Below are 17,213 nucleotides of genomic sequence, written 5' to 3'. Positions count from 1 at the left end.
TTCTTGTTTTTCTTATTCTGATTGGTGTCTTTAACCTTTGGTTTTCCTACTCTCGATTTAGTTTTGGTTTTAGCTTGATGGTTTATGGTTTCGAGGAATCTTGGTAGAGTAGTTTAGTAGGGTTTAGAGTTCTTTAGTTGGTTTTCTATTAGCGGACTGTTTTTGGTAAGTTGTATAAGGCTTGATTCACCCCTGAAGTATTCCATATTTTTTTAATTCAATATTGCCGATAAAAAAAAGTGTATGTCTCTTTTGCTTTGTAAGAGGGTTAGATCACTCTTAAAGTGAACCACACATTTACTATATATTTTCTTGCTGATAAAAAAAATAGGTAAGTTATATCCTTTTATTTTAAATGATAAATTATGTTTGTAGCTAGTGTTTACCATCAAACCTTGACATTCTAACTTAGCTAAAGATATGAAGAACAATTATATAACTAAGATTTAATAGAGATCAAAACTATATATTCATAACTACAGAGGCAAAAAGTGATTTTAACAATTTTTTATCATATCCAAATTTCATCTTCAGTTATTTATTTCTTGTGGAGACGATCAAACTAATTCTAGCATTTTAAAAGTATAAACTTGCAAACAAACAAACAAATGATAATCATGCTGTCTATGTACCCAAATAGACAAAAAAAGAAAACATAGTTTTATTTAGAAGAAAATATTGGCTAGATATTTTTTTAACGCAATTTTATAATTAAGTAAATGTAGTGACCCCAACTAATGAAGTGTAATCAGTGAATCTCTCTCTTTAATATAATTGACATGAAAATAAACCAAATAATATAAAATGGGTTTGACAGTTGAAAATAAAACATTAGCCCAAGAATCAAACCCATGTTTCTAATTTCCTGAAAACAAAATATTTATGTATGTCAGGGATGGTCCACTGGTACATATAATACTACCACCAGTTAATTTTTATTGCAATTATACTTTATTAATTGTCACAAAAAAAATACTTATATATATCCTTATTCAAGTGGGAACAAAAAATATGATTGTATTCACATTGAAATTTAAATATATTCCTGGCATTGATGTCCATGCATATTTAAAAACATATAAAGATATGAAACTATATTATGGTTTACTCGTTTTTAACCAAGGCATTGACTGAGGAAAGAAAAGGGAAGAGAGAAAAACGTAGCTCAACAAGGAGCTCAAAATTCTTTTGTGTTATAATCTTCAAGGAAATAGTAGCATATAAAGTTGGAAAATCAAGGTGTATAAGAAGATGGGAGAAAGCCGAGTCTCCCACTGTTCCAAGACAAGCCCTTCTAACATTGATGAAGAGGAGTGTGAAAGACATGCCAATGAAGATCAAAGCAAGCAAAACAACAATGGAGGAAGCTCAAGTAACAGCACAGCGGAAGAGAGTGAGAAAAAAATTAGACCTTATATTAGATCCAAGTTACCAAGGCTTCGGTGGACACCTGATCTTCATCTTCGCTTTATTCATGCCGTTCAACGACTTGGAGGACAAGAGAGTGAGTTTCAATTATCCATATTTGTCTTCAATTCCAGCCGAGTTATGCAGGAAAATAATTTTTACTGCTTCGTCTGGTACTGATTTTACATTTTTGGGTGTACAGGAGCAACACCTAAATTGGTTCTTCAATTGATGAATATGAAAGGTTTAAGTATTGCCCATGTCAAGAGTCATTTGCAGGTAATTCTTACAAATAAATTATTAAAATTGTTTACTTAGATTTCTCAGGCTTGGTTTTATTTCTTTTCTTTCCATTCTTTTTGCTAGATGTTTAGGAGCAAAAAGGTGGATGACCGAAATCAAGGTACATGATGTTCTTCTGTATAAAAATTTCAATGTCAATTAGTACTGATTAGGGTTTCTGATTACGTATACCCTAATGAATACAACTTGATTGCATATATGTGACAGTATTTTCCAATCATACCAGTCTTGTTGAAATTGGAGATAAAAATATTTACAATCTTAGTCAACTTTCCATGCTTCAAGCGTATAATCCCAGTCAAAGTTCGTCCTACAGCTACACAAACAATAACTATCCAAGGTTTGCTTCAATTATCTCAGAAACAATTATTTTTTAGATAAAACATAATAGTATTTCATTAAAATAAACTAAACCAAATATGTTTCGATCCATTTGAATGTTCTTTCTTCTTTTTTAGTTATGGATTCGGGGATGCTTCTTTTGGTGTCTACGAAAAACTTGTACATATACCTTTCGATTGGTCAAATGGAATTTCTCAGGCAGGTTCATCCATTTCTGGTGAACAATCAACAAGCAAAACCCGTGAACCAAAATATGAGTTTTTCTCATTCGGTGCTTGTGAATCTCTATTCACAAGATTTAGCAACGTTGATCGCACTCCATCAAACAATATTATTCAACAAAGAGCACAAAACCTCATGCCTATGAATCCAACAACAGAAATGAAGACACTAAAAAGGAAGGCTCAAGATACATCACTTGATTTGAATCTGTCACTGAAACTAAACACAAAGATGGATGCTGAAGGGACAAAATTGGAGGACCATGAAGCTCATAGCAACCTATCTCTCTCATTGTGCTCTCAATCCTCCTCTTCCAATCTTAGCAGAGGTTGAAGGAAGCACAAGATCGATGTGAGGAACACGGGAAAAGGGCCAGTACTCTAGATCTGACTATATGAATGAGACAAATTCTCAGTGAGATCTTGAGGTTACTTGTCAGAAACTATGTTTTTTATAACCAAATTCTTACATTTATCTGACTTAGTTATGTTTGTTTTTTGTCTCTTTCTGTATGTACTGTCAAATAGATGAACTAGCTAGATAAATCATGATTTTAATTCCAATACTGTCTTCTTTTTAATAAGCAATTCCAGCATTTCCTTAACTGTCATATAAAATGCCAAAAGAGAAAATTTATAAAGACCCAATAAAAAAGAAAAAGAAAAACAAAAGTCCAGTTTTTTTAGCATCCCAAGCTAGAATGATTTAGAGATATATGTTTTTAGCTATAGTGAGAAAGCGTAAAACTTGTTCACTACTTTTTGATGTAGAATTACATCCTTATATGTTAAGCAATATTTTCATGTGTTATTGTGTTTAGGGTTTATAAATTATTTTTATTGATATAAATTATTTTTATTGATATGATATGATCCTGTCATCAACTCAAGCGTGGAGGAATTGCTTTGTCGCTTCCTTACCCCGCCTATGCAACTGTGCTATCCGCAAGAATGCTCTTAGAACCTTCTCCGGGAACTTCAAACGCAACCTGCAAAACACACAGACGGCGCCTCTAGCGGCCGTTTGCACTCCGACGCTCAAGTTAGGTCACAGAACCACCAACAAAAATGTCACTGAATCTCTCTCTGATTCTCTTTTTTTCTCTCTCTCTGTGTCTGTGCCTAACAGAATTCTGTTACGCTATCCTCTGCGTGTGTCAGAATTATGTTACGCTATTGTGCGAAAACGTACCAAAATGAGTAAAAACGTGGGTGTGTGTACCTTTCACGACGCGGAGTGCACTTTTATCTTGGTCGCGCCTCTCTCAGATAGTGACACGTGGAGGCATGCAACTCACATCTAACCGTACACGTGCCACTACCTGAAGGGCTCTAGCACATCTCTTTGTGCGCCTAAGTTATTCTCTTGTGGAGTAACTTAGCGCGTTTCTTCCATCTGGGTGAATCGCACACTCCCAGGAGAACGCCAGGTGTGGCTGGACTAGGCACACTCACCAAGCATTGCTCTCTGCATAAACGATTTCCCCTTCACGATGTCATGCACGTAATGGGTTAAGAGAGTCACCAATCACTGACCGGTTTACTAACTCCCTCAGGCCACTCTCGTGCACGACTCTACCGGCGAGCAACTCCTCTTTCTCTGAGATATGATCATGCGAGGTCCATGCGTAACGCTCTCGCTGGGAATCTCAGTCCCAGTTTAACTGTGTGTAACACGAAACCCCGATGACCATGCACCCGATGACTGATCGGTGCTCTATTGCTTCTCGCGTTCTCCCCCCAGGTGTTTATCTTGAAACTGATCTGTCGGTGACCACTCGGTTACCACCCACCGATCACCATTCTGGGTGATCTCCTCCCTGATTTCTCTGCCACCTGATCCACGTGTGACCCTGCGAGTGGTCCACGTGGTTATCTGCTGCTGACGTCATCGACTACCGATGACCTACCGGATCACAAGCCCCCCAGTCTCGAGCTGTGAACTCGTTCTCAGCGAAGAGACTAAGTGGTCGCGCCCTCGGTCCACGTGGCAAGTGGGGCCACATCACGTGCCACCTCACGTGTTGCCTTTTAACGTTATGATTTCCTCCCTTAGTCTCGCGACACGTGGACGCATCAACGGCCAGCGTGGAGTGTCGCTAATGCTTCCCTTATTCAAATAGGCGCGCGCCTTCACTGTTTCATTATCTTCTTCAATACTCCAACTCTCAGACTTACTTCAAATCTCCTCTCTGCGCGCCCAACTTTCTTCAAGCTTTCTACCTCAAGACCTTCCGCGATCATCTAAAGGTATGACTTTTCTTCTTCCTTGATCCATTTAGGTTCTTTTCACCGATTGCATTCACCCTTTTCACTACCATGCATTCATCTTCTCTGTTTTTCTTCTTCTCAACCCGCGCTAGGGTTTTTTGCGTTTCTTCTTCCGTTCATCTGACTTTTTGCTTTCCTCCATTGCAGTTATCTCGCAATGGCTCGCTTGAAGAAAACTGCTCGCATCGTCGCCTCATCCTCTGGTGCACAGCCTTCAGCAAGTGCACCAGCGTCACCTCCACCTGATGCAACTTCCTATCAGGACAACGCCAGGGTCCATGACTGGGCTCCCCTGGCATTGCTGGCCGAAACTTCCACTCAACTACTGAAAGGCCACCTCAAAACCCTTCTGAGCAACGACCCTGATGAGCCCTCCTACGCCATCGACAGGGAGAATGATTTCAACGTTCGTATACGCATTCCTCCTCGAGGAATGCCAATCTGCGCGGACGATAGGGCTACCAATGGGGTGCCCTTCACCTTCATATACTCCGCCATCTTCAAAAGGTTGAAGCTGCGCTTGCCCTTCACCTTCTTTTAGAAGGAGCTGATGATGGAGTTGAACGTCGCCCCTTACCAACTCCATCCGAATGCCTGGGCTTTCATACGGGCATTCGAGATCCTCTACAACTACTTTGGGCATAACGCCTCTGTAGACGTCTTCCTACATTTCTTCGAGGCGAAGAACCCTGGGGATAGGTCCTGGGTCAGCCTGAATGGAGTTGTTGGACGAGTGATCTTGGGCCTGTACCAGCAATCGTTTAAAGATTGGAAGGGCAGGTTCTACATGATATCTGCTACCCAGCAAAGCCCAACGCTGCTCGAGGGGTTTCCCCTTTATTGGGTTCCTGGAGTCGAGTTTAAGAAGCCCCGGGGCGTTGAAGCCATGGCTCCCTACGAGCGCGAGCTGTGTAGGTTGCTCCTAGGGGCAAAATATAACTCGGCCCTTCTCATCAAACACGAGTTTGATGTGGTGTCTTTGAAAAAGTACATAGGTAGGCTCTTCTTCTTGCACCTCTTAGAATACTTGCACACTCTCATCCATACTTGCATAACATTTTATCCACTTGCATAATTATGCCATCTAACTCTTCTTTTTACCCTTGATGTAGACATGACTTCAGGGAAAGATAGGAGGAGGGCACTACTGGAGCTTGCCCGGACCAGGGGTGCCAAGGAGACTGTTTCTTCCTCCTCTACCACCGAGCCCATCGCGGCTCCACCTCTCTCGGTCGCACCAGCTGAAGGCCCCGAGCCAGAGAAGAAGAGAAGAAGGCTAGCAAAGGCCTTTCCCGCAACTGTTGCGGCCGCTGCTGCTTCTACCCCCTCAATCGAAGAGGAGAGTTCTGGCTCTCCTCTTATACATCGCAAGAGGAAACACCAAGAGGTTGGGGGGGCTTCATCCCTTAGGCCTGGGGAAATCGAAGTGGTGCAGATCGAGGAGGGTTCACCCCCACCTCCTCCTACTCAACCTGCCCGAGCATCAACTTCCTCCCCCTCCCCTCAACGCCTACCATCTCCAACGCCCCAACTTCCGTCTCCAGCATCACTTCCACCCCCACCCCCAGCGGGCGAAGCTATTGGTCAACCCACTCCACCTGCTGGGAGTGATTCTGCCCACTCGGGGGGTTTCTCAAGACTTCCTGCATCACCACCACCGCCAACCTCTGCTGCTACTGCTGAAGGTGGTGAGGCCAGCTCGCAGCCAAGAAGCTCTGGTGCTAGAAATGAAAACTTCAGTCGAGTCATTGCCTTGGTTCGACATTTCATACGCAGCCGGGAGCTTCTCGAATGGAGTGGGCAAGAGGTGGACATGCACTTGGCCAAGCAGATAGTGCTTTCCCTAGAGTTTTCCACCCAGCACCGCAAGCAACTGGTCCTGGAGAAGAGGGTCAAGGAGCTTGAGCACGACAAGGAGTCACTGCAGAGTCACTTTGAGGCTGCCCAAGGGTCCTTAGCCCTGATGAGGGATACGATGGAAAAATCCAAGAAAGAGTACCTATCGCAGGTCCAGGAGACCATCAAGACTGAGATCTTGATGGGGCAAGCTGTCAATACTCTGGACAGCGAAGTGGTGGAGCTGAGGAGCAAGATAATCAACCTGGAGGCTGAGACTTCCTCCCTACGCCAACTGAACTCACAACTAGCGGGGGATCTCAAGTCTACCAAGGAGGAGGCCACTGATGGGGGGAAGAAACTTGAGAAGGCAGTGAGCGAGCTCTCTGCAGTGAAGGTCGAGCTTGCCGAAGCAAAGGGCAAATTGGAAGAAGCTGCCTCTTCCATTGCTTCCCTCACCACTGAGAAGAACGCCTTGGAGACTTCAAAGCAAGAGCTCGAAGCTGAGAACGCCGAACTTATGAACGTGGGTGCTGACGCCCTTGCTGATGGGTTCGAGCTGGCATTCGAGCAGATTCGTTGCGTTCTTCCAGATTTGGACCTTACGTAGTTCAGCATCTACCACAAAGTGGTAGATGGCAAGCTCATTCCTCCTTCTTGAGTTTTCTTCTCGTAATTTCATATTTCTGCATAATTCTTGTACTTTAAACTTGTATAGACCTTGGTGTGAATATATACTTGCTTCAGCTATATGTTTCTTCTCTCGTATCTTCTTAAGCTTCATCTTTCTTTTTGCACACAACTAACTGTTAACTAGCTTAGGTTTAGCGCGATCTATACTCTTTGATCTTGGCCTCTACCTTGATCACGACTAACAACTCCCTTAGCTTTGTCTTTAACAGTTCTTATGCACAACTTCGTACTAGATGACTGACTAGGCATAGTCTGTCTGCTTCGGCTTGTTGTGTAAGAACTTGTTTGGAAAAACTTCCTCCGACAAGGCACTACCCACTAGCATATCCACCAACAACTCATCAGTCATCGTTCTTCGGTCTTCACCTTGCTTCTCTGTCGCTTTAGCGCTAAGTGCATAGAGGACTTTGACATCAATCGTCAGAGGTGATGCCTTGTTTTGGGGGAAGAAGAGTGTTTCTCAATAGCCCCTCTTACCTTCCCCAAGGTCATCAACCTTGGGCGGATCGGGTCGTTCTTTCCCTGCCTCACTCCTGGGGTGAGAAGGGTTTAAACTAAGAGCTTTACTGGGCCATCATTGGTATATGCCAAGTGGGTAAGGACATTTGTCAAAATCCTTCCTTTCCCTCTCTTGGTCTTACTAGCACCCCTGGCTTTTCAAACCCTAGTTGCCTGCACTCACACCTGGGATGAGGAGGACTTAGATTAGCGTCCATACTCGCGCCTAGGGCGAATAAGGCCTAACCGATCACCTGCACTCGCACCTGGGGCGAGGAGGATTTTAACTTGAAAACTCTCGCACACTTGATATGCTGATAATCTTTTCATTGGGTGGCCTCGTTAAAAACCCTCCTTAGGGAAAAGAGTGCCCCCTTATCTGTTCAACTGTTTTCAGTATATACACTGAGTGTGTCTTTAGCGCGAGAACGCAACTACTTTACAACTTAACTGAAATAAAATTTCAAGTGGGTGGCGTTCCACGTTCTGGGGATTGCTCATCCATCCAGAGTTTCCAGCCGATAAGCTCCATGCTCCGATGCCTCAACCACTCTGTATGGACCTGTCCACTTTGGAGACAACTTGTTTTCCATCTCATTCTGATGCGCCTTTCTCATCACCAGATCACCTTCCTGGAAACGCCTGAGCCTCACCTTGGAGTTGTGCCTCCGTTCTACTCTTCTCTTGACGGCTTCAGCACTAACTCGGGCTTCTTCTCGCACTTCGTCCAGTAGGTCGAGATTCACCTTTCGTTCTTCGTTGGATTCTTCGGCAATGAAATTCAAAAACCTGGGGGAGCTCTCCTGTATCTCCACGGGAATCATGGCATCTGTCCCGTAGACAAGGCTAAAGGGTGTCTCATGGGTGCTAGACTGTGGAGTGGTATGGTAGGACCATACGATTCTGGGGACCTCCTCTGCCCAGTTTCCTTTAGCTTTCTCTAGTCTTCGCTTCAGCCCCCTGAGCAGTACTCGGTTGGCTGACTCCACTTGCCCATTGGTTTGTGGGTGTTCCACCGAGGCGAAAACCTGTTGTATCTTTAACTCCTCGCACATCTTCCTTAGCTGATGACTTGTGAGCTGGGTGCCATTGTCGGAGACCAGCCTCTTGGGTACTCCGAAACGACAGACAATGTTCTTCCAGACAAAGTGCTCGACTTTCTGTGCGGTGATATGCGCGACTGGTTCTGCCTCCACCCACTTGGTGAAATACTCGATGGCCACGATGAGGAACTTCATCTGCCTTATCGCCAGGGGAAAAGGTCCTAGGATGTCGATTCCCCATGTGTGAAATGGCCACGGGCTATGGATGGACTTCAACTCCTCGGGAGGTGCCTTATGCCAGTCTGCGTGAAGTTGACACTGTTTGCAACGCTGAGCATACCTCACGCAGTCTTCCTTCAGCGTTGGCCAGTAGTACCCCGCGCGGAGGATCCTACTTGCCAAAGCGCGACCACCTACATGACTTTCACATACCCCCTCGTGTAGCTCTGACATAAGTCTAGTGCATTGCTCGCCATACACGCAGATCTGCACAGGATGAGAAAACCCAAATCTAAACAGGTTCCCATCAATCAAAGTAAACTTACTCGAGCTCCTCTTTATTCTTTTTGCCTCTTTCGGGTCAAGTGGGAGTACACCATCTTCTAAGTACAACTGGTACGGTGTTATCCACGTGTCGGGCTCCCTAACAGCGCAGACTTCCATCGCCTCATCGGTCTTTGCCGGTCGCGCTCTAACCCTCGACGCTTTCAACGTCTCTTGAGTCAGTGAACGATGACCGATCGTCAGACGCTCCATCGATTTGTACACTTGAAGTACCTGGTTGTCTGACACGAACGCTCGCGGTACCTTCAAGGTCTCCTGAATGACGGTCCTCTGTTTTCCCCCCTTGCCTGAGCTAGCCAGCTTGGCAAGCAGGTCTGCTCTGGCATTTTGCTCTCTCGGCACATGAACTAGTTCAAACTCGGTGAAGGACGTCTTCAGGAGGTGTACGTATTCCAGGTAAGCTGCCATCTGGGGATCTTTCGCCTGGAACTCCCCTGTAACTTGCCCGGTGACTAGCAAAGAGTCACTCTTAGCAACCAGACTTCTTGCTCCCATTTCTCTTGCTAGCAACATTCCTGCGATCAGGGCTTCATACTCCGCCTGATTGTTGCTAGCCTTGAAGGCAAAGCGGAGGGACTGCTCGATCAGCACTCCGTTCGGGCCTTCCAAAATGACCCCAGCGCCGCTCCCCTGCTGATTGGAGGAGCCATCCACTGATAATACCCATCGGAAGTCTAAACCTTTTGAAGGTGTCGCGACCGACGACAGCTCGACCTCAAAGTCGGCGAACACCTGCCCCTTTATCGGTCCTCGGGGCTCGTACTGAATGTCGAACTCTGACAATTCCACCGCCCACTTGACCATCCTTCCCGCTACGTCTGGTTTCTTTGGCACCTTTTGGATGGGCAAATCTGTCATTACCACTACTATGAAGCTGTGGAAATAATGTCTGAGTCTTCTCGCTGAAAATACCACCGCCAGGGCAGCCTTCTCGAGGGCTTGGTACCTTGTTTCAGGGCCTTGCAGTACCTTACTCACAAAGTACACAGGCTTCTGAACCTGATCTTGCTCTTGCACCAGGACTGAACTGACTGCTCTCTCCGTTACAGCAAAGTATAGACGAAGAGGGGTGCCCACTTGTGGTTTACGCAAGACTGGTGGGCTTGCCAGGTAGTCCTTCAACTTGATGAAGGCCTCCTTGCACTCCTGTGTCCAAAGGAATCTGCTGTTGCGCTTAAGACACTAGAAGTACGGATGACCTTTCTCCCCTCCAGCGGACATAAACCGAGATAATGCTGCCAACCGACCGGTGAGTTGTTGCACCTCCTTCACCGTCGTTGGACTCCTCATCGCCACGATTGTTGCGCACTTCTCTGAATTAGCTTCGATTCCACGCTCTGTCAGGAGGAAACCCAAGAACTTCCCAGCCTCCACGCCAAAAATACATTTCTCAGGGTTGAGCTTCAACCTGTACTTGGCGATGGTGGTGAATAATTCCTCCAGATCGGCCACATGATGCTCCTTCTCTCGGGATGTGACCACCATGTCATCTACATATGCATGCACGTTCCTTCCAGGCATGGGCGAGAGCACCCTATCCATAAGTCGCTGGTAGGTAGCCCCCGCATTCTTCAGCCCGAACGGCATTACCTTGTAGCAGTAGCAAGACCGTTCAGTCATGAATGCGGTCTTGCATTCATCCCTGGGGTGCATTCTGATCTGGTTGTATCTTGAGAATGCATCCAAGAAGCTGAGTAGCTTCCCCCCTGATGCGCTATCCACTAGAGCGTCTATACTGGGTAGAGGGTAAGAATCTTTGGGGTATGCCTTGTTGAGGTTAGTGAAGTCCACGCACATCCTCCACTTGCCGTTTGGCTTCTGCACCAGTACCACGTTCGCTAGCCACTCAGGGTACTGGATCTCCCTGATGTGCCCTGCGGCAAGGAGCTTTTGCGCTTCGTCGTGGATCACTTTCCTCATTTCTTCGTTGAATTTCCTTCGCCTCTGACGCACAGGTCGAACTTTAGGATCCATCGACAGGCGATGGCAAAGGAAGTCAGGGTCGATTCCTGGCATGTCAGATGCTGACCATGCGAACGCGCCCATGTGCTTCTCGATCACCCCGGCGATCAGCCTTCATTCTTCTTCGCTGAGCGATCCTCCCAACTTGAACCTTTTCCCCCTTATATCTACTTCTACCCACCCCTCAGCTGGGTGGGGTCTTCTCTCGCTGGCGATGACCGCCCTCGCGATCCCTGACTCGCGATGAGTGATCATGCCCTCCTCCTCCGCTTCCACCTGAGCTACCTGGGAGCCCCCCAGCGTAGCATCCTCCATCTCCTGATCGCCATGCGTTCCCCTAACCACCGATCGCTCTTCGAGCACACCTGGTGGTGGTGTTGAGGTGACATGGCATATGCTCCTCTTCTGCCTGAGGTTGTTCTCATAACAGCGTCTAGCCTCAGCCTGATCTGACTTGATGGTTATTACGGTCCCCTCCATCGACGGCAGCTTCAGCTTCATGTGCCTCGTCGATGGCACTGCACCCAACCTATTGAGTGTTCGCCTTCCCAGCAAGATGTTGTACGCAGAAGGGGCGTTCACCACCAAGTACTTTATCTTTTTGGTGCGGGCTGTTGTTCCATCGGTGAACGTCGTCCTCAGCTCAATGTACCCCCGCACCTGTACCTGATCCCTTGCAAAGCCGTAAAGACACCCGGTATACGACCTTAGTTGATCGGGGGACAGCTGCAACTTGTTGAACGTCGGCCAGAACATGACGTCTGCCGAGCTCCCTTGGTCTACGAGCACTCTGTGCACTCGCCTTCCTGCTGTGATGAGGGAGATGACCACAGGATCGTTGTCGTGCGGTACAACGTCCTGTAGATCAGCTTTCTTGAAAGTGATGTCTACCTCGGGGAAATGGCCCTCGTCTACCGAGTCCACGGCCATAACCGATCGAGCATACCTTCTTCTTTGTGATGCGGTGCACCCCCCACCGGAGAAGCCTCCCGCAATCGTTCGCACCTCCTCGTGCACAGGGATTTCATGCTGTTGCTCTCCTGCCTGGGCCCCCGATGCGCGATCACCCTGCACCTCCCGCAGGTAATCTGCCAGGAACCCAGACTTTACCAACTCCGCCAGCTGGTGTCCCAACGCCAAGCAGGAGTGGAGTGTGTGGCCAAAGGCTTGGTGAAACTCACACCACTCATTCTTCTTCCTCCCTAGTACCTTATATGTCTTCTCTGGTACTCGGAGTCTTGCAGCTATGGCAGGAAGGGCGATCAGATCCGCCAACTCTACCATGAAATCGTATCTTGGGGGTGCATTATTCTCCCTTGCACGCCCCCTGCCCTGGTCCTTCCTGGGTGCATAAGGACGAGGTTTCCCCTGCACCTTCTTTCCCTCCTTTGCCTCATGCACCCTCGCTTGCTGTTGTTGCTTCCCCTGTCCTCCACGCGGCTTCGGTGGTGCAGCACTTCCTCTTTTCTCAGAAACCTCTGTCTCTGCCACTATGTGCGCCACCGCGCATCGTCGGATCTCCACAAAGGTGCTGGGATGGCTCCTGATGAGCGACTCACTGAAGGGACTAGGCAGCACTCCCTTCTTAAACGCATGCACCAGCATATCCTCGTCCTTGTTGGGCAATCTAACCACTTGTGCTCCGAAGCGGTTGAGGTAGTCTTTCAGCGACTCACCTTGATATTGGCGTACATCGAACAGATCGTACGACACCACTGAAGGTGCTCTGTTAACGATGCACTGCTCAGTGATAAGCTTCGAAAACTGATGGAAGGACGTGATATGACCCTCTGGCAGACTCACGAACCATTCCATGGCGATTCCACTCAGTGTACTCATGAACATCTTGCAGTACACGGCATCTGAGCCCCCAGACAACATCATCTGAGTGTGGAACGCCGTCAGATGCGCTTCTGGATCTTCTACCCCCGTGAACGATGCCTTCACTCCCACCAGGTTGGGAGGCACCACGGTTTTCATGATTTCAGGGGAGAATGGCATAGGGAACGCTCTCGGAGGCGATGGTGGCATCGACATCCTTTCTTCAACTGCGCGTTCCTTCTGCGCCTGTAACGTCCTTCTCAGCTCCTCATTAACGCGATTCATCACATCATTCCTACTCTGCGATGCAGCCAACTCCGCCTGCATCTTCTCTTGTTCAGCTCTCGATGCTGCGACATTGTCCTGCAGCGCACGCATCATCTCCAGGACCTGCGCCATTGTCACAGCTCCTTCCTCAGCAGATGGCGTAGGTGATGTTTGTCTGGTTCTCCTCATTTTCTCAGCAAAAAACTTTGAGAAACTTCAGAAACTTTGGTGTGGATGGGACCACGATTCACAGGGCCCCACGGTGGGCGCCAAATGATCCTGTCGTCAACTCAAGCGTGGAGGAATTGCTTTGTCGCTTCCTTACCCCGCCTATGCAACTGTGCTATCCGCAAGAATGCTCTTAGAACCTTCTCCGAGAACTTCAAACGCAACCTGCAAAACACACAGACGGCGCCTCTAGCGGTCGTTTGCACTCCGACGCTCAAGTTAGGTCACAGAACCACCAACAAAAATGTCACTGAATCTCTCTCTGATTCTCTTTTTTTCTCTCTCTCTGTGTCTGTGCCTAACAGAATTGTGTGACGCTATCCTCTGCGTGTGTCAGAATTATGTTACGCTATTGTGCGAAAACGTACCAAAATGAGTAAAAACATGGGTGTGTGTACCTTTCACGACGCGGAGTGCACTTTTATCTTGGTCGCGCCTCTCTCAGATGGTGACACGTGGAGGCATGCAACTCACATCTAACCGTACACGTGCCACTACCTGAAGGGCTCTAGCGCATCTCTTTGTGCGCCTAAGTTATTCCCTTGCGGAGTAACTTAGCGCGTTTCTTCCATCTGGGTGAATCGCACACTCCCAGGAGAACGCCAGGTGTGGCTGGACTAGGCACACTCACCAAGCATTGCTCTCTGCATAAACGATTTCCCCTTCACGATGTCATGCACGTAATGGGTTAAGAGAGTCACCAATCACTGACCGGTTTACTAACTCCCTCAGGCCACTCTCGTGCACGACTCTACCGGCAAGCAACTCCTCTTTCTCTGAGATATGATCATGCGAGGTCCATGCGTAACGCTCTCGCTGGGAATCTCAGTCCCAGTTTAACTGCGTGTAACACGAAACCCCAATGACCATGCACCCGATGACTGATCGGTGCTCTATTGCTTCTCGCGTTCTCCCCCCAGGTGTTTATCTTGGAACTGATATGTTGGTGGCCACTCGGTTACCACCCACCGATCACCGTTCTGGGTGATCTCCTCCCTGATTTCTCTGCCACCTGATCCACGTGTGACCCTGCAATTGGTCCACGTGGTTATCTGCTGCTGACGTCATCGACTACCGATGACCGACCGGATCATGATACATCGTAATGTTAATGTATATTCACAATATGTGAACTAAACGTTTAAGTTTTAGGCAAAATTCTACCAGTCAAAAGCAAACTCGAGGCCTCATCTTTTGTATATAACAGTTTACATAGCATTTGGTAACAAGTGTTTTCGTTGGATAAAAGTCTTGTCATTATAGGTTGATGATGTATAATAATTAAGATTTATATTATTTTATTTTATTTTAGTGCATAAACCAAAATAGGAAATAATTGAAAAAATGGCTCTTACAAGTTTTATTATAAAAACTTTTATAAAGAATTCACCACATTAAAAGTGCTATGAACAAAGAATTCACAGAGGATAGCTGTTATCATTATGAATTTTTGTTTCAACAATCGCACTTCAAAATGAATGGAAATAGGTTTGAATAATACATTTTCAGTAAGATGAAGATTGAGGTTTTTGGGTGATGAAATAAGTGTTTCTGTCTCAAAAAAAATTACTTTTTAACATCTGTCCATTTATGACTATCATCTGTAAAGTATTTTCTGACATGGAGTTGAGAAAACCATTCGTGAACACAAACAAATTTAAAATTTGATTTTAATTTTCATATATTATTATTAAAAATGCTATACTTATATTGTGTTGCTATATAAATTAATAAATTTCAGTTGACACATAATTATGATAAAGTTAAATTTATTAAAAAATATCAAACGAGGATTTTGAAATTAGCTAATAAAATTTAGTGTCAGTCATTTTTTAAACACTTAAGTAAAAGTCGACTCTAAAGCGAAACAAAATTAATCGTAAAAAATTGAGTGGATCAAAACCATCATTTTAAAGTAACATTAAGTGTAGTTAAAATAAATAATTATAATATTTAATAGTGTTGATTTGCGAGATGCAAACGTGTATACTAACATTTAATTTTGTAATAAATAAATAAATTTTAACGTTGGTGTAACTCACAAAAAAAAACGTAATTTTTGAAATAATAATTGAAATAAAAAGTCTAAAAGTGGTGTGTGGCTTAATCGGGGAAAAATTATTATTTTATAATGTTAGCATCAATTAAACCGATTCTTTGTTTATTTATAGCATTGGTTTGGGTGATGCTTATTGAGTTGATGTAAATAAAGAAATAATTAGTAAAGTGGTTCAATAGAATTTCGACTGTTATATGTTTTATTTTTTCCCTTTCTCTCTCGTTTTCCTTTGTTTGGTTTCTCTTCCTTTGAATTTTTAAGGTGTTCTAAATCAAACATTATAGTTGTCATTGTTAGCTCTAAGGTTGAATATTAAGGTTGAATATTCAGTAAGTTGATAAGTAATTTTAATAACTCTGACCTCGTGTTTATGTTGATGAGTAATATTTAGAAACCCTAACACATAGAGGCCTGCAAAATCATATGGTCGTGAGGAGACAAAGAACACTTTATGTTTAGCTAAGGTTTTTAGGATGGAGATGAAACCATTTACCATCATTTCTGTAAAGGTAAGTTCTGTCCCGACCAGTTCTCGGTCATCGATTCCAGAGACTGATCTCAGCCATCGCACACGTGTGCCTGATAATGGAAGTGGGACACGTAAGGAGTGCCCCAGACGCACCTATCAGAGGATTGGTCAGTCTTCGGACATCGGTACAATAGACATCAACGTCAGAAGGAGAGATCGGACCTCGCCAACAGAGAGATCGGACCTCGCCAACAGAGGGAGAGATCGGACGTCGACGGTCTGAACGTTATAGTGGGCCACGTAAGGTGGACCCTAGAATTATAGTAAGTTATCAGCTAAAACGTCAGGTAAGAGGGAAGCCTAAGTCACGAGGAATCCATGCACGTGGTTATCAACTAAAACGTCAGATACGCTAAGATTATGTAAATAGCGGCGCAAGGTCGTTCCCCAAGGAACCCTAGACAAGGGTAATAACACAAAGGAAAAACCTAGTTTCAACCTATATAAAGGGTGTCAAGAACCCTAGCAAGGTACACAGTTTCTAAGATTGAAACTACTTTATACACTTGGTGTTTCTTTGCCCTTATACCTTAGGTTGCCAAGATCTATCAAGACACTTGAGAATCTTGATGTTTAGCTCCTCTTTATCAAAGGTTTTTCCAAGGCTCATTAGATGGTTGATGATGTGAGTGAATCTCTTTTGTACTTCAGCAATTGATTTTCCCTTGAGCATTCTAAACATCTCATACTCTTGTATTAGAGTATGTTTCCTAGCTCTATTCACATCATTTGTTCCTTCATGGGTGACTTCTAGAGTATCCCACATTTTCTTAGTTGATGCACATTGTGAGACCTTGAAAAATTCATCCGAATTCAAAGCAGAGCTTATGATATTCTTGGCAATGCAATCAAACTTGGTCTTTTTATTTTCAGCATCAGTCCATTGAGACCAAGGTTTTTCAATAGAAGATCCATCCTTTTCAAATTTAGGAATAAAAGGGTCATTTTCAATTGCATCCCAAATTCCTTTATCAAGAGATTCAACAAAGATTTTCTTTCTAACTTTCCAAAATTGATAATTCAAACCACATAACTGAGGTGGCCAGTTAATTGAGGCACCCTCCCCAAAAGGTAGTTTTTCAGCCATTGAAAAAAGATTTTAGGATCAAACTTCAAGTACCAAGCTCTTGATGCCAATTATTAGAGCTCTAACCTTAAACGAGAGGGGG

At 45.2% G+C, this 17,213-nt stretch overlaps 2 protein-coding genes across 2 annotated transcripts; one reads left to right on the top strand and one right to left on the bottom strand.

The window, feature by feature from the left end:
- The first annotated feature begins 1,107 nt into the window (after nucleotides 1–1,107).
- LOC137819434 (uncharacterized) lies at nucleotides 1,108–2,850 on the top strand. Its single transcript, XM_068623290.1, has 5 exons — nucleotides 1,108–1,504; nucleotides 1,610–1,686; nucleotides 1,774–1,810; nucleotides 1,918–2,050; nucleotides 2,169–2,850. Exons 1-5 carry the CDS (start codon nucleotides 1,252–1,254, stop codon nucleotides 2,605–2,607), a joined length of 939 nt encoding a protein of 312 aa, XP_068479391.1. The 5' UTR covers nucleotides 1,108–1,251; the 3' UTR covers nucleotides 2,608–2,850.
- An 8,404-nt stretch (nucleotides 2,851–11,254) lies between these two features.
- On the bottom strand, nucleotides 11,255–13,417 carry LOC137816602 (uncharacterized). The gene is made up of 2 exons (XM_068619808.1): nucleotides 11,924–13,417; nucleotides 11,255–11,806 (listed from the first exon to the last, which is right to left on the bottom strand). The coding sequence occupies exons 1-2, from the start codon at nucleotides 13,415–13,417 to the stop codon at nucleotides 11,255–11,257; spliced, it is 2,046 nt and encodes a 681-aa protein (XP_068475909.1).
- Between the last annotated feature and the right edge of the window lie 3,796 nt (nucleotides 13,418–17,213).

The sequence above is a fragment of the Phaseolus vulgaris genome, chromosome 10 (genome assembly GCF_000499845.2).
Source record: "Phaseolus vulgaris cultivar G19833 chromosome 10, P. vulgaris v2.0, whole genome shotgun sequence".
In the NCBI taxonomy this organism is placed as follows: domain Eukaryota; kingdom Viridiplantae; phylum Streptophyta; class Magnoliopsida; order Fabales; family Fabaceae; genus Phaseolus; species Phaseolus vulgaris.
The sequence above is the reverse complement of the archived record's forward strand: the minus strand, read 5'-3'. Positions and strand labels throughout refer to the sequence as shown.

Coding starts and splice junctions, on each gene's coding strand:
- LOC137819434 (XM_068623290.1), top strand. CDS start 1,252: ATGGGAGAAAGCCGAGTCTCCCACTGTTCCAAGACAAGCCCTTCTAAC. Junction 1,687..1,773: donor ATGTCAAGAGTCATTTGCAG/GTAATTCTTACA, acceptor TCTTTTTGCTAG/ATGTTTAGGAGCAAAAAGGT. Junction 1,811..1,917: donor GGTGGATGACCGAAATCAAG/GTACATGATGTT, acceptor TATATGTGACAG/TATTTTCCAATCATACCAGT.
- LOC137816602 (XM_068619808.1), bottom strand. CDS start 13,417: ATGAGGAGAACCAGACAAACATCACCTACGCCATCTGCTGAGGAAGGA. Junction 11,807..11,923: donor GGCGAGTGCACAGAGTGCTC/GTAGACCAAGGG, acceptor GCAAGGGATCAG/GTACAGGTGCGGGGGTACAT.